We start from the raw sequence: 17,500 nt of genomic DNA, 5'->3' as shown, positions 1-17,500 counted from the left end.
TGGGTTGTCTGCGTGCCATCACTTACTTCGCTGCTCATGTTTCAAGTCACAAGTTCAGACGAATGCATAGTAAAGAGGGAAATATTGTCTTGATATCTTTTAATGCCCTGTAGTGCTTTGATTTGAGTTGTTTGACAGTGTGGTACGTGTGTGCAGCTCGTTTTCTTTATTTTATCTCTATAGACCGGATGTCCTGATGTGGTTTAATCTCACTTGTACAAGAGGCTAGTTTGAAGGAAAAGTTAGCCATTTTGGGAAATAAGCCAATTTGCTTTGATGCCGCGAGTAAGATCAATACCACTCTCATATCCGTCCGTTAGATTTGACGCTAGAGCCAGGAGACGCTGAGCTTAGAATAAAGATTGGAAACAAGGGGAAACAGCTGCCACAGCTCTGTCCATTTTTTTAAGACTCCAGGAAGTCGCCTACGCTTCAGTTTCTGTATGGATGAAATATGAAGGTGCTCAATTAGAAATCTATTGCTTCCACAAGGCTCTCAACATGACGACGGCTGAGCCAGCGGCTAGCAGCCAGCGGTGCTAACAGTGCAAACCATTTCAACAGTGCTGACAGAGCGAACAGTGCTTATCTGATGGTGAGCGCTACACGCTAAGTGACGGCGCTCAGGATAGCGTTAGCGGCGGAAACGAATAAGCCCGAGAAAAAAATTAAATACCTATTGAAGTGATGTGCAGGCGAATGATGAGAGACCTACACAATCACAACTGTCACAGTATGTTTTATTAAACATTTAAATGAGGAATAAATGATTGTGTGGAGCCAGAACAATAATTATGCAATGTATGCATGTCTGTTCTGTTTCATGCCTGGTTATGTGATTTTCTATTTTTATATCTGTGGGTGAGCGGCAAAAGGCCAATTTCTGAATCACACGAGATCTTTTTCATACATTTACTTCGTTAACCTAAAAAAATCAAATTGCCTTTTTTTTATTTTACTTTGATTTCTTTGTACTCCATTCTCTTTCTTCTCCTTGCACTCGTCTGCCATTACACGTGATTGTTTTAAGTACATCTGGAATATAGAGTTCGGATGATAGGGAGAGGATAAAGGAGAGAAGTCGTTCAGGTGCTCGATTTCAAAAGTCTCTCCTGCAGTCTTTCAATCCTGCGATGGTTGTTAATACGTTCCCCAGAGAGCCTTCGCAGACACCAAGAAAACTTTGACTGATGCGACGTGGATCAATGGTTTTTCAGAAAATGTCAAAAAAAAAGATCAACACACATCTCACGCCCCGCATGTGGAGCAGTGTCTCGGTCTCTGACAGGCTCGGTGTGGATCTGACCATCAATTGTAATGTTGTTTTTTTGTGCCTGTTCACTTACGAGTCCTCAACACCGTAAACTTTAAAAGTGCTTTGCCTGTTTTTTTAACAAGATGATTTACAACAACAGTCATTTTTACCACAGTAAAAGTCTGCCGACTCAATATCCCCGCGCTAGGCGAGAGCTTCCCCGTCCACCAAGGTTTATAAATCACCAGAGAGCCATTACCTTGTTAAATCGTACGAGGCCTGTGTGATGTCTGCTTATATACTGTTATGGAAAGGAAGGAAGATGACAAATAAATAGAATTATAGCCAGACTGAGAGCTTATATCCAGATTTTCTTTTTCTGGTGAGGTGTGTTTGCTAAACTTCAAATTGTGAGTGTTTTATTCTACTTTCATCGTTGTTTCCTGAGTAAAATACGCACATGAAGGCACACCCCTGGACTCATTACATGTTAGTGAATGCATGCAGCTTAAAATGTATATAAAATGGTTCATGCTTGTACAGAAAGGAGATTTAGCAGAATTAAGGAAAGTGTGATGGAAAGCTTGATGACTTGATGGTTCTTAAATTATGAAAAAAAAGGGTTTCTTTATTAATCATTATTTCTCCGGCTGAAAATATACAGCATCCAATTTGTGCGACTGTCACATAATCCTTTCACAACGGAGGAAAGTCATTTTTTCTCCATATTTAGTGCCGACATCTGTGATATGCAAAATACAACTTCAGGGGTGGAAAAGGTGTCTTTAACTCACCAAAACACACACTGTGCACAAGTGCATGTAAATGTAATCAGCATGGTCAGAGACCACGAGAGGTAAGTGAGAAAATATGTCTTTTGTCCTTTAACTTGGGAAACTTGTTGCTACATTTCGGTGCAGTAACCTCAGTCAGGCATTTCATATAGTATCTAAAACTAACAGGGTAAGAGGACACCATTGTATAACACACAGCACACCAGTTAGAAATGGGATTACAATATTAAACTACACAATTTTTGTTGCTTTCTGTTTTTTAGCTCCTCAAATGTGGTTATTTTCTTGCTTTTTTCGAACTTAGGGAGAAGGAACTGAATGTCTTTGCATTTTGGACTTCTGGTCGATGAAGATGTGGAATACAAAGACATCATGTTGTGCTCTGGGAAACTGTGATGGACAATTGTCACAGTTTGCTGACATATTGTGGACAAAACGACTACTCGGGAAAAATAATCAGGGTTGCCAAAGGCACCGTGGTGCGTTCTTCATAGGTCAGAGTCTCAGAATGAAGCACGGAGAATGAGAACTGTCTGTCAGGATGCTTCATCTCCTTTCACTGACAGTTTTCTTCTGTGGTTTTCATGAGTGTTTTGCCGGCTGGGCTCACTATTCTAGCGAGCTCTCCCTGGAGCCTGCAGTTCAACCACGATGTTAAGTGGAACTTTAGCGCTCAAACTTATTCTTACCGACTCGCTCGGAAGCTATCGAGACTCCTGAGAAGACAGTCGTTTTCTGGATGAGAGCACCAGCTAAAAGCCAAATATGTAAATGTGATGTCCTTGTTTGTTTCCCTTTCCTTGTCTTGATTTCAAAGTTTCGGTCTTTATCTCCCTCGCGTCCATCTCTTTATCCCAACGTCTCTCTCTCTCTGTCTCCTGGTAGTCTGGCATTAATGTAGGAACCCATCTGTTTTCATGCTTTCCACTCTGTTTAATCTCTTCTATTAGCAGCACTGGGTCTTCTCTTTTCTCCCCTCATCCATCCACCCATCCACTCCCACACGTTCCCTCCGGGGTATCTCTGGGTCCTTAAAAGGGTCTTAAAATAAATTATCCAGAATTAAGGCTTTAAAACGTATTCAAATATCCCGTGTTGGCTTCAGCTATCAGATCATTTGTGTTCGCCATGGAATGACAGGTTTCTTCGCTGTAAATGTTCACGCTGAGATTAATACAGGACAGAAGTATCTGCTTTAATAAACACAACTGAGCTTTGTGTCCCTTAACAATTAATTTCCTGTTTTGCTTTATCTTCATCTCGCCAGTTATAGTTGCAGAACTCTCATTCGCTCGACATTTTATACATCACAGCCATGGCTTTGATTTTTTTTCACATTATGTGTGATTACGAATTTTTTTCTAATCCATGAATTAAATCCAACTTCTCTTTCCCTGTATCTCCTCTGCATCATTTATACATTGTCGTTGATTTTTCCTCTGTGGTGTAATGTAATATCCATTCTCTTCACCGCCCGTTCTCCTCCTCTCCTCTTCTTCTTCTCCATCCAAGCCTGTGATGATGATCCTACTTTCTTGGCCATGTATGTATTTCTTTTGTGTAACGGGGACATCTGTTTAGATTACGTTTAAAGTAATGAGTGACGAAAAGCACTCGGCTTCTGTCTTTGGTTCTTCTTCTCTCTCTCTCTCTCTCTCTCTCTCTCTCTCTCTCTCTCTCTCTCTCTCTCTCTCTCATGTCTTTCTGCTCTCTGAATTTGCCATCTCTGATCTCGCGGCAGTACAGTCTCTGCTCTGCGGTGTGGAGGCCATCTCTGTGAGGGGTTGTCACTCATCATTTTCTTCTTGTTCTGCTATCTCACATCACGCTGTTCGTCCCTCCCTCTCTCCCTGCCGCCCCTTCCACCCCTCCATTTTTTTCCTTCTTCTCATGTCTCAACTCTCCAAAGCGCAGTGCACGCTGTGCAGTGTTAACAAGAGAAAGAGAAGAGCCCTAATTTCTCTCCTCTTCTTCTCCTCCGCTCGACAATCAACTGGCTTATTTCTTTCCCCTTTTTTGTTCCAGTTCTAGTGTACCCTATGCCGTCATCCCTCCATCTCTTGCTGCCTCCGCTCTGAAGCAAAAACTGTCTGTGCGCTTTGCTGTTCGGGCCAACTGCATATATTTACTTCTCCATCTCCAGACATCATTTCCATAGTGAAGCACTGCGGGATTTTCATTCACTCTTTCCCCTCCTTCTGCCTCATCTTTGCGATCCCTCCAGCCTATTTAATATTTCACCGTCTTAATCTGTCTGTCCTTCCTTCGACTTTCCCTTCCTGGCTGGACAATTTCAGTAAACTACCGAGCAAGAATTATTTGGACGGTCATGTGCGGGAGATGGCGAAGTTCCATTTCAACCCTAACGAGCAGAACGTTTTCAAAAATGACTTTCTGTGGCAAGGAAACAAATCTGATTAAAACAGCAAACATCATATAAATATATTTGTGATTATGACAGTAAATTGTGGTTTCTTTCAACCTTGATCGCTACCTCAATTTAAAGCTGCACTGATCATTATTTTCAGATAAAGAATACATAAAATCTCTATGTGTAATGTGAAAGAAATCAAATCCACAGAGAATTATCCCCCAACTCTGCAGTTCCCCTCAGCTCCATGGAGCAAACGTTACAGTTTCCAGCAACAACAGGCAGATGTTTTCCAGTATAATAAACAGACTGTCGGCTACCTGCTCAGCAAACAACAGTTAGCAATAGCTGGTAAGCATAGTGGAGCACTGAGCTGCTAAACAGTTGGATACTTCCCGAGGGAGTTGGCGGAGAGCAAAATGTAGCTGAAAGGAGAATTTTGGAAACACATTTGTCAATTGGAATTGCTTCTTTTTCTAAAAATCTGCATCTTCATCTCTTCAGCCAAAAACAGTTTTCCAAGGTGATAAAATGCCAGTTTTGTGTTTCGAGCTTGTTACGCTGCCAAGGAATGCAGGTTTAAGTGAGGATGTTGTGCCTAAACTTAACCAAAGCTGCGTTTCAGGTTCATCTTAACACGTAGGTTTTCTTCGTTATATCAACAGCTAATTACAGTGAAAAACTATATCTCTTCTTTCTCCTGGCTTCATTTTCTCCATCTGCTTCTCTTCCTACAAAAATGTTTGCCTTCTGTTTACAATTATTCTCCTCCTTCGGCTCTCTCTCTTTCCTTTCTCAGTTTTGTACTGTACGCACCTCCATCCCTCCACTATCTTTCTATCTACTCCCAAGACCTTCATGTCTCGTCTTTCTCTCTCCATATGCTGCTAGAAGAGAAGACATGGATGAAGGGTTGAGTTCTGAGCTCTCGTCATCTTCCCCTCCCCTCTCAGGCTCTCAAACGCTCTGCTTTCCAAACTACAGCATCTGCTGTGCATGTTGGACCACTGCAGTGGGGAGTTTCTGCTCCATATAACCCTCCTCCTCCTCCTCCTCCTCTCTCCCATTCCCCTTCCTCCTCCTCCACCACTACGCTTCTCAATTCCCACCAAAGAGGTCAGCCTTTAAGTGTTCTATCATTGCAGAGAAGTGCCTCTCTCCTCTCGACTGTGGTTGAAGCTCCATCCGGAGTAAAGACTCGCTGATCTCTCCATTTGTCCTTCCCCAGCTCCCTCCCTCACTCCCTCCCTCTATCTCGCCTCTCTCTGCTCCAAATCGTCCGTTGGCCTTCTGCGATGACAACTCCTCGGCCTGTGTCCGTCTACTCTCGTCTTTCTTAACTCCATCTCTCCATCACTTCCCTTCTGCTGTTAAGTGTTGCATTGGTGCACGAGGGAGTCGTTCTAGCTCTCTCGCCGCCCTGGTATCTAATTCTCCAACTCTCCCACCCGTCCTTCCTTCCATCTGGACCACTCGCTCCTCTTTTCACTCACAAGTATACCAAGTCTGTTGTGTGATGCTGGACTGTTGAAAAGAGGCAGACCAGAATAAGTTGGAGCTAACATTTAAACTTGTCAGGATTTAAGTTTCCTCTAAAATGATTGGATTTTAAATATCCCCCTTTAGGGGCATTTTTTTTTTTTCATCATGTCAAATAAAAAAAGGAGACGTGTTTTTATTGCAATCATAGCCTCGTAATGTTGTCCTGGTCGTCACACTCAAACTGGGTGCTGTGCTTCTTTTCACTCCTGACGATCTTTTCAACCATGGGTTTGAGCCAACAAAGGCAAAAGTAATCACTAGCACCAAAGCGCGACATTTATAATGTCAGTCATTATTTACAGTGTCAGTTTTTCTTTTTGTTTCACACCGCTAGCCTTCCATCTTTTTTTCTTTTTAAAATACCGGGTCTGTTGTGTGATGCTAAACAATTTCACCAAGGAGTGGAAAGTCTCTCTTTTCAAAATATCATCAAAAGCCGGTCTGGCTTCACAGCCGTTCGGCCATCGGGTAGCAAATAAATTGATTCATCAGACAATTTGTCTTTTAAAAAAATAAGTAGCTGTTTGAATTGGAAACATTGAAGCACTTGTGTCCGTCAGATTCTGAGGTTTGTTTTCATCCTTTCATCAAAAGTTGTTGCACATATTGAGCACTTTGTGAATCATGCAACATTACATTGCTCTCTCAGTTCCCTAATGTCTTTGTTCGGAGCGTTTTCTCTTGAACAACGCTTTCTGACCCAGTGAGTACAAAGTAGTTGTTCGTGCCTTGTTCAGAAAAGATGAAAAAGCAAAAACATGTTTATGCAAACCTGTCTCCTAACAATTACATTCATACGAAGCGGATGTGCATGAGCAAATATGTTTGGTAGAAAACATGTTTTTTTTTACATTGACCCCCTTTTTACATGCAGTTACTTCATGCTTCTGGGGCAGATTGGAGGACAGCAATGCGATCAAAAGTGTGACTGCATCCAAGACGCATTCTAGATGCTGATAAATCTGTCTCCTCAAGACGCATATATTATCATTACTCTGCCCAGTAAAGTGGAAGTACAGCCTCTAAACGCTCTGTCCCTTGTGATGATGGCAGCTGAAGTGGCACTGAAACAAGCTGTCATATCTGCTCAAGAGATTCGAACACGCGACACTGAAGGCGCACCAAGCTGTTGTGACATTCATCTGATCCCCGATTGGTTCAACCTCTTAATGTTCCGTATACGTGGGGGCATGAACGCACGCCTGTGAAGACGATAAAACTTGCGTCTCACTCGTGCTGGAGTAAGGCCTGCATGTGTCGATCTGCACGTAGCCTGGAAACACCAAAACGGATTGAAATCAGATCTGTGATCTGGCCAACAGGGATGCAGGCATGTTGCTATAAGTGTCAACAGAAGTGCATCAAATCGCACCTGGATTTCATACAGATGTGACGTGTGAACTGACATGTAAATGGAGCTTCAGTTAACTCATTCTGAAAGTATCTGCAAGCTGTTAACGCTCTCCTGGAAATTGAAGTATATCACTAAATTAGATGAAACAATAATTAGAGAGATTGTGGTCGTTAACGATTGAAAAAGTCAACACTTACATGAAGCACATGAAGGGATGCTAACTTTTAACTTTGTCCGTATCCTAACCAATAGTTTTCTAACAGAATATATGTGACGAAGCCAATTAGTCGTATATGAATGTATTGTGTGCGGTTGCTTTATTGAAACTTTCATAGTCTCTCCATCCCCCCCCCCTCTCACCTCTCTTCTCTCCAAAGTACAGGGTCTGCTGTGCAGTGTTGGACCATTGCAGTGAGGAGTTATCGCTCTCGGGCACATGGCAGGTCAGTGTCACAGTCCCCCCCACGGACACCGTCTCATCTGAGGTCACTGGCTGCAAGGGGTCGTCCTCTAAGTAACGGGGGAGAGAGAGAGAGAGGGGGGGGGGGGTGAATAATCATAAGACAGAGCGATATAACTGCAACAGAGACAAGTCAGAGACAATGGGCTGATATGAAAACACGAGCAAAAAGAGTAGCACAAATCAAATGAACCCACAAAATGCATGACTTGCATCACTCCCTCTTTCTCTCTAACTCCCCCCCGCCCGTCTCTTTCTCCGCTTGTCAGATTATCCATACATCTCTATCTGTCTTTCCTGAAAGCAAATACGCAATGCGTGTGCACGCACGCACACACACACACACACACACACACACACACATACACACACAGGGACATGCTGTCAGAGGGACAGAAAAAGCAGACAAATGGCGATCTGGCTGCATGTCTGCGAGGCCAATGTAAGAGCAATGAGTCAGGAGCAGCGCTGGCACCCAGAGACTGCAGGACCTGAGGGACCAGCAACGATGAAGAGACCGCGGCGGAGAGTGGCTCTCGACAGGTCAGAGCAACAACAAGAGCACCGTCTCATACATTTAATGGCTTCGTAACCCTCTTTTGTCGATATCCGTGTCGGTTCCTAACGCCATGCATATGCATTGGCTGCTTCAGAAGGAGCTCAAACGGGACAGGAATTATGGAAATGAGCGGGTCAGAGGGAAAGAGAAAGAGAATACAAATGACCCAGCATAATGAATTGGTTCTAAAGGCTGGAGCTGGAACACCACAAAACCACTGAACAGTGAACTGGGTGTGTAACAGTATTCAAATTGGCTCAAATCACGGTATTTAACAGCGCTCCCTTGATAACGGGTGATGGTGCAGGCTAAGTCCGCTCTGTGGATTCAGCGAGGCTGGCAGACGATTATGTGAATCAGAATAAGGGATGTATATTGAAATACGCAGCCCCTCGTATTAGTAAGTAATGCCGAGCCCGGCCGCTTTACTGTGCTTTTTGCCGGGTTATGTTATTGCAGCTTTGAGAGCCATGCTTTGAGCTCTCCCCTCCCTTCCCGCTCACTTCACAACGTGCCTCAACTCAACCTAATCTTAAGCAAAACAAAAATATGGTATAATTGACAACAAGAGCAAGCCAACGGAGGGAACATCTCCTAAGAAGAAATGCCCTAAAGCGGTGTCCTCACCCCTGCAAACACGGCGTGTATAAATAGTCTAATTGGAAGCAAATTGTCAAGCGGGAGACAGGTTTATATTCGGCGTGGAGCGTTATCACATCCTTGCACCGGCGGTGGAATTGATTTTTATTTTTTTTGCAGGAAGAACATCTGTTTAAGTGCGCTTCGGCGGAACTCCCATCAAGACATGAAAGGTGTGAAGACAGGTTGCAGAAGTGGAGGCGAGCAAACCAACTGCACGCGGCATCAAAAACACACATTTTCAGAGCGCGAGATCAGGCAGGCGGCAACTTTTTGGTATCTTTCTTTTGACGTTTTAAAGCCAGTTTTATGGCCGGTTCAAAATCTCAGAAAAACACAAGTTGTGAGAGGAGAAAGAAAGAAAAAAAAGTCTTGGGCTTGCCTCTGGGCTGAGAGGATTCGGAGGTAGGATTCACTCAGAGACTTCCAGAGCGCTGCGTGTCAGAGTAAGTCACTCCCTGCCCCTCTGGTGTTTTACTGCAGCCCTGACCTTGTGGTTAGTTTATCTAAGCACCATGATGGCTAAGGGCTGAATGTGTGGTCAAGTGCAGCGAGGATTAGTGTCTCCTTTAATAGCGTCTTGGGCTAATTCTTGCGGCTGATCGCAAGAGCTGCTCTTCTCGGCATGAACACTTTGGCTGAACTCGCTGTCCCAGTGCATCAATCATCAACCCAACCGCGATGAGCTGGCATTTCTGACCGAGACCCGTGTTGCAGGCTCAGAGTGACACCTGTGCAAGTTCAGTGGTCAATTAGCTCTTTTACAGAATATGTAACATTCATCTGCAGCAAATCCAAGCACTGAGTTCATACGATCACCGCTGGACTGAACGGCAGACGCAGCCTTCTCCAACGCTCAACTCGTTGCCATCTTCCTCTTTAAACCTCCTTTTAGATATATCCTCAAAGTATGTAGAAACAAAACATTTGTTCAACACTTGCATAACACCATCTGCATCTAATTTGCATTATGTTTACGCCGCCAGAAATTACAGAAAGTCTTGTGGGCTTAAACTAAGCTCGCCCTTGTAATAAGTAATGACCCACCCCACAGGTCCAGAGGAGCTGAAGAGGATAGCTTCCATAAATTCAGTGGCAATAGGTGATGATTTGGTCATTTCAAAGTCTTTTATTTCCTTTTCAAGTTATTGATCTTGGTCACTGAGGGCCTAAAGGTTAGATAAGTGGGGAGGTGGCAGCAAGATTGCCGATTCGATCCGCGGACTGGCTGGGGTAAATCTAACGGGCCAAGAAAAGACCCTGCAGCACTCGTGGCTTGTTCATTATCACAGCTGGAGTGCCTTTTAATCCTACAGTGGAGCTCAGCGGCGAAACAGAGCAGACTGTGCGTGTATAGTGGCTCACAAAAACTTTCTTTATAAATGAATGCGGGCTAATAAATAAAGGTTAATCTCACTCTTATTGAGTAATATGTTTTAATGATGATTAAACAGCACTCCGCATCTTGAATTTAAAGCTCCGCTAATGCTTACAAATCACTTAATGTACAGTATATGAGCGCGGCGGCAACCTTGTTAGGCCCGTCGGTCAAAATATTAATCACACATAAGTTCATTTACTTGGAGAATTTGACTGCATGATAATGTATAAACCTTGCAGCGATATTTCAAATGAACATATAAGCATTCATTGTATGTTCAGACGGGTGGGGTTAGCAGCAGTGTGCATTCAAATTGGCCCATTTGAAATAAGATCTAATTCTCTGTGGTTGACAAACGTCACAACACATCCAACTGTCCCGAGAGGAACTCCCAAACCATCCACATTGGTTTACACAAACACTACAGAGTCACTCCCCAGCTGCATGACCCCCATAAGCCTCAGATACAGATACAGCTGTTCTTCTTACCTTTCAAGCTACTTCAGAGCAAAGTTAAAAAAGGAAGTTCAGCCAGAGTTTGAACGGTTAAGACAGGCTGAAACACCCGAGCTGCAAAAACGAACAGGGAGACCTATATCTATCCTGAGCAGACGCTAAGTTAAACACTGTGGCTTGCTCTTCTCTCTTCTCGCCTCCTCGCCTCCCCTCCCCCCTCGAGGTGTAAGCCCACCGAAGACACGGGTATTTAAAGCAACACAATTTACACTTTCCCGCGGCTGGCAACAAGGTGACAGAGCGCTGACTGGGATATGAAATCAAGGGAGGGGAGGGAGGAGGAGGGAGAGAAAGACGGATGGATAAGGGTGGGTGTTAAAATGAGGCGGTAAAGTGTTTGTGTATGAACAAAACGGGAGGGAGGAAGCCGGTGTGAAGTGTGAGGACCCTCGAGGGCCCTCACACTTCACATGATCGAAAAATGGAAAAACTTCAAGGAATAGTTTCATCCCAACCCCCCTTTTTTAAGAAGAGGCTTAATTACTTTCTTTCTGGGAGTTAGACGAGACGATCGATATCCATCTCAAGCCTGCGCGAATACATACAGGGCGTGTTTAACGTAGCGTTAAGATTGGATGCAGGTGGCAAACACTTAGCCTGTACAAAGACAGAAAACACACCAACAAAGCACTGACTATTGGGAGCTCCTTCACCATCACGAGGGAACAAATCTAATTATCACACCCTGTTCTCGTTTGTCGGTGACAAACGAAAACGGAAATGACAATTTGTAGCTTTAGACGGAATTAGGCGCTTAAACTAAAAAGGTCCACTCAGTTCCTCCTGAAGAACCAAATTATATTCATTCTAGTAGTAGTTGCTGTTTTATTGTTTCAGGTGCAGTCTACGGCACTGCTGCGCTCTCTTTTCATGACCGTTTGAGTCGCAAACATTTTGGATCATGTGCAAATATCTTTTGGCTCTGTGATGTTGTGATGGACTCTTTTGACAGTTTTCTACTGTTTAATGGACCGAACGAACAGCAGATTACGCTCTGCTACCTGGTTTGCTTCCGAATGAGTGTTTTTCTCCCTGCTACCTGCTGCTCAGACTTTATATCGGGATGATGTGAGGCATAAAAAAATAAACGTAGCTTTTCTAAGCATTGGACAGCTTTTGCAAACGTTGAACCATAATGGTTTAGAAATGCACAATAGAGAGAGTAAAAATGGACCTTTATTGCAGTCAGTTTTAAAGACATCTGTTAAGGTGGTCTGTGGGGAAAGAGCTTTTTAAGGCGAGAAGGAATTTTAATTTGGACCTCCACTCGTACTCTCGGGAACGAAGCAAGCGTTTCCCAAAATTATTGAACTGTTCCTTTAATAAAATAAACCGCTTCCTTCACTCCTTGAAAAGAACAACAATTCTAACCACATTGACCATCTCCATGTTCACGTCCCCCTCTCTTCCTTCCTCCTCCATCTGTCTCCCTCCATCCCCCCCCCCTCCTCCTCCTCTCCCTCTCCATCTGCCCCGATGTCCTGCTCAGTTTCCTCTCGTCCTTCCTCACCTCTTTGCCCTTCTGTCCAGCCTCCTCCCCCCCTCCTCCCCCATTCCTCATAATCTCGTTTACTTCTTGGCGTTCTTAATTCCTTCTTTCCCTCCTTTTTTTCCTCCCTCGTTCTCCCTGGGAAGCTTTACAGTGTTGCTGCTAATGAGCGGCAGGTTAATGAACTTTGTCTACTGTAAAACAAGTGTGTGCGTGTCCGTGCACTTTCAGCATGTAGGTCTGAGCTAAGTGTGTGTGTGTGTGTGTGTGTGTGTGTGTGTGTGTGTGTGTGAGAGACGAGATTTCCATCTACATGTCCATGGATGTGTGGTGTGTGTGTATTTGCAGGTGTTTGCACAAGAGGGTGTAGGTTGCTCTGCAAGGAGGTAATTATCTCAATGTTAGTAAAGAGCGTACACGTCTCCTCACGTGTGAGAGTGTGAGTCTAAAGAGGCTTGTTAACGGTGAGTGTGCGTGTCTGTGTGTGTGTGCGTGTCTGTGTGTGTGTGTGTTTGCACGCAGTTGTATTTGTTTTGCAGGGAGGAATTTATCTGTTTGTGCAGCGTGTGGGACGAAGTATCTGCGTGATTTATGAGATGCTTTTCATCTGCATGTGGTTGAGGCTGTGCGTGTGTGTGTGCGTGTGTGTGTGTGTGTGCGTGTGCGTGTGCGCTGGCGTGCGTGTGCATCCATATTCTGTTGCAGCGGCACTGTGGTGTGTGACAGCCAGAGCCATGTGTCATGGTGCTGGCGACGCTGTCCACATTTGATGGGAAATTCAGCCAACAGTGTGCGGTTTGATATGGCATGGTGCGATACAGACCATTACACACACGCAGAGGCATCCACCGACACACGCTGCAAGCATGCTGACAATCCCCTCCACTCCCCCTCACCCCCACCAACCTCACCGCGCCCCCGAATCGCACACACACGCTCATGAAACATACAGACAGACATGCATGTTCAAGCACAAAGAACAGAACGACACAAATACACAAACATGTGCTTAAAAATACTTCATATACAGTTGAAACATGAAGCGAACACACAAAGAGCACAGAGGACACACTCAGGAAGACACACACACACACACACACACACACACACACCTCCCCCACACCATCCATCTATGCCCAGCTGTCCCCGACCACCACCCATCCCCCTGGGTAGATGTGTGTGTGTGTGTGTGTGTGTGTGTGTGTGTGTGTATCTATAAGTATATGTGTGTATGCGTACCCTTCTGCCCACCTCTACCCTCTAAAAGCTCCCCGCTCTTTTTTTTTTTATCCCTCCCTCCCTTCTTCCCTCCCCCCACCCCCTTTGTTTGGTGTGAGACAAACGATGAAACTCCAAGCCAGATTTTAGAACATTTGACCAGTGAATGAATAAACAACATGAAACATCTGCAATGTGAAGCATTGCAGATGTACATACTTTTTAACTGAGACCAACACGCAAATGCTTTGTTTTCTGCCTGATTTCCGAGCGATTGTCGTTTTTCTCCCTGCTACCTGCTGCTCAGACTTTATATCGGGATGATGTGAGGCATAAAAAAACAGTTCACCCATCTCCCCGTCAAGTACCCCCAACCCTGCCGCCCACCCTTCCTCTGCTGCCTGTCAAACATAGTTAGCTCAGACAATTCCCCCACTGCTTCTTCATCCTCATCCTCCACCAGCTAGACCCCCCCCCTCCCTCCCTCCACACACACACAACACATAAAACACACATACACACACCACTCCCATCACAGCCCAGCAGTATCTCTGCAACAGCAGCGCTATGTGAAAGAAAAGAGAGAGCGGGGTGAGAGAGAGAGAGAGAGAGAGAGAGAGGAGGGAGGAGGGAGGAGGGGTTCAGCTCGCAGAAAAGGGCAACAGCATCACTGCTGACAAAAGAAAAAGAATAATGATTTGCCAGAGAGAGAAAGACAGAGAGAGTTGGGGCGGTGAGAGAGAGAGAGAGATGGAGGAAAACAGGGGAGAAACAGAGAGAAAGAGCAAAGACAGAGTGAAAGAGAGAGGTGAGCGAAGGACATGGCAGAAATAAGCATAGATAGATAGATGAGACCAATGAGGAGAGATGACAGGGTGACTTAGAAAAAGGGGGCAAAGAGACTGAAAGAGCATAACAAAAACAATGAGAGCGAGATGGAGGGAAGTAGAGCAGAGTGGAAGGACAGAGAGTCAGAAAGGAGACAGAGGGATGGAACACAACATGATGAGGAAGTGGTGGGGTGGAGAGAAAGAGCAAGCAGTGAGTGCTGATAAGACTTAAAGGATTGGCCATCTTAATACAACAAGCATGCGGAGTCCTCTCCATGCACATCTGAGGTGATCCTCTGTGTGAGGCGACTTCACTGTTGGTGATGGGGGACGAAATCTGCCTTCCTCAGTCAAACCAAATGTGTATCTACTCAATTTCAGGTCTTTGTTTGTACGAAACGCCCTCTCTGTTGTTCCCTCGGTACCCTCTGCTGGTCCGTGGCAGGATTCTTCCCGGTAGTGGCATGTACAAGTCTGTGTCACACCCCCACAGCCCACAAAGGCCTCAGATTCGCTACATGTCAATTGTTTTTTTTTTGGCACCACGAAAGGCACAATATCAAGTAAGGCCAATTCAGCGCAGCTAGGTGCATTCTGGGAATTAGTCTCACATTGGACGATTCTGCACCTCGTGATGACATCCAGCGGCCCTCGGTCGGTGCCAGTGCAAGAAATAGTGCGGCCCTTTTGTAGAGAGGCAGAAAGGACGGGGGTCCGACTTTCATGCAGGAGAGAAAGTGAGAATAAAAAGAAAAGAGAAACATCGGCATTGAATGGAACCCCGGGTTTTTGCAGTATCATCCATCAGCGCTCTTGTCGGGCGATCGAGTTGTTCTGCATTATCATCAGATTTTTTATTTTGTTGTGTTGTCGAGAGGTGTGGCTGGACAAAACTCACCACAAATGCAACTGTCAGAGCAAAGGCACCCACTTGATTTGGCTTTAAGACTGTTTGAAGCTTCATATTAACTTTAAATGAACTTCAGAGAGCACGTTTGCACAGAACGAGGTCTGGGTCTTGTCTCCCATTCACATTGAGTCCCGTGAGGAAGGTGCTGCTTCAGACCTTAAAAAAAAATCTGAACCTGTACCTAAATGTCAGATGTGCTTTATTCGGTCGCTAATCGGTCGAGTACCAAACACTCAGACACATGAGTTTCATTGCACAGTAAATGTAATGTAGGAGAAATATGCTTTGGTATCATTGCTCATTATTTGACAGCTGTGCCAGCTCAGCTTCTTTTACAATGAACGGATTGGACACGGACAGATGGAGAGATGGAGAGATGGAGAGACGGAGAGATGTTTTTGATTTCAAAGAGAAGAGCCCTTTACTAGTTCACACGCACGGCTCCAAAGCTCACCAGCCAGAAATCATCATTTGATACCAAAAAAAGATAACTTTAGCTTTATCTGTCCATCTGAACCACTCACACTCACACACACACACACACACACACACACACACACACACACACACACACACACACACACACACACACACACACACACAGAGAGAGGAAGATAAAGAGAGTGAAATCTTTAATGCTTTGGCAAATGCACTGGCTGCCCCTGCCAATAGGCCACTTAAAGAAATGAGAAGTCAATTACCAGAAGTCTGCCCTTTTGACGAAGATCACTGGATCCTCTAAGGACCCGAGAACCAGTATCTCTCTCTCTCTCTCTCTCTCTCTCTCTCTCTCTCTCTCTCTCTCTCTCTCTCTCTCTCTCTCTCTCTCTCTCTCTCTCTCTCTCTCTCTCTCGCTCTCTCTCTCTCTCTCTCTCTCTCTCTCCACCTCCGAGCAGACAACACCCATCTTTCAAAACAGCAATAATAACGAGAAGGCTGTAAAAAAAAAAAAGTTTCAATGGGAAATACACAATCACGCAGACACACATTTTGGTGCCAATTGTGAAGAAATTTGTTGGACAAACTGGGTTTACAGACCTTTTAGTGGGGGAATATATAAATGGTGCTGAGGTGGTGCCATTGGGGAGAAAATGTTGTGAGTTTGCAAGACTTGTCACATCATACGTATACACTTCGTCTGTTTCTCATGGATTGGGTTAAGCCCCTTCGTTCTAATTGATCAACTGTAATGCTGCAGGGTGCAATGATTGGAGACAGTACTGTGTGCTTCCTCATTCCTTCCCGCTTGAACATGACAATGCCTCTGTGCACAAAGTGAGGTCAAGCGGTTGGACTTCACTTTGTGCCCGATATCAGCGGTCGCCCTCCTAATGCTCTTGCGGCTGAATGGGAGCAAATCCCTGCAGACGGGTTGCAGTATATCTTGAGGGAACGGCTTCTCAGAAGACCGGAGGATGTTACGGAGGCAGATTAAAGGAGCGCTTCACCCACCGCAAAATGACCAACTGTATATGGATTACTCGCGCCTGTGTTCCCTGGAATGCTTGAGGAAAACTTTGTATTTTTCTCTCATGCCTCCACGGTGAGCGGAGATAAAAAAAACAAAGGAAAGTCAAATGGGGGACGCGTTTAATAACTTTAGAAACGACATCGAAGCGTCCGTTTACGAACTCTCACGCAACTTGTGCAGTATAATCCAAGTCCTGTTTATCCGGTCGAACGCTCACTACTTTCCAAACACATTTCGCCCCAAATCTTCAAATTAAAAAACACTTAGTCAAACGGATGTTTGGATACAGTTTGATCGTTTTGCTGCTGTTAAACGTGGCCTCCTTTACTTCAATTATTTGTATTTGGTAAAACTTTCTGTGACACCCATGTCTATAGTGCATTATAACAAAGTTATAATGCTTTATAATCTGCTAATAGCATTGTATAAATTATAGGTATATGCTCATGAATGTCATAATGCCTTATAACAATAATCATAACACATTATAAAACATTGACTTATAAGGTCAATGATGAATTGCTGTTCACTCACTGACATTTATTATTATTATATTATTATTCCCACAGTTGTAATTCATTATAATATTCTATAATGCATTATATGCATGACAAATTATGATTGTAAATGACTTATTAAGTGGTCATTGTTAAGTGGTTTTGTGTGTTGTGTTTGCATAGATTTAAGGATATCTTTTCACATTACTTAAAG

The 17,500-nt window shown here is 44.4% G+C and overlaps 1 protein-coding gene across 1 annotated transcript in view; it reads right to left on the bottom strand.

Moving 5' to 3' along the window:
• cadm3 (cell adhesion molecule 3) overlaps positions 1–17,500 on the bottom strand; it is a 73,673-nt gene that overhangs the window by 31,892 nt on the left and 24,281 nt on the right. The window contains exon 3 of the mRNA XM_079285667.1: positions 7,677–7,826. Within this exon, the coding sequence (XP_079141793.1) occupies positions 7,677–7,826 (150 nt within the window). The remainder of the gene's footprint in view (positions 1–7,676; positions 7,827–17,500) is intronic.

Source organism: Melanostigma gelatinosum, assembly GCF_949748355.1.
Source record: "Melanostigma gelatinosum genome assembly, chromosome: 15".
In the NCBI taxonomy this organism is placed as follows: Eukaryota; Metazoa; Chordata; class Actinopteri; order Perciformes; family Zoarcidae; genus Melanostigma; species Melanostigma gelatinosum.
This window is presented reverse-complemented; position numbering and strand designations above follow the sequence as displayed.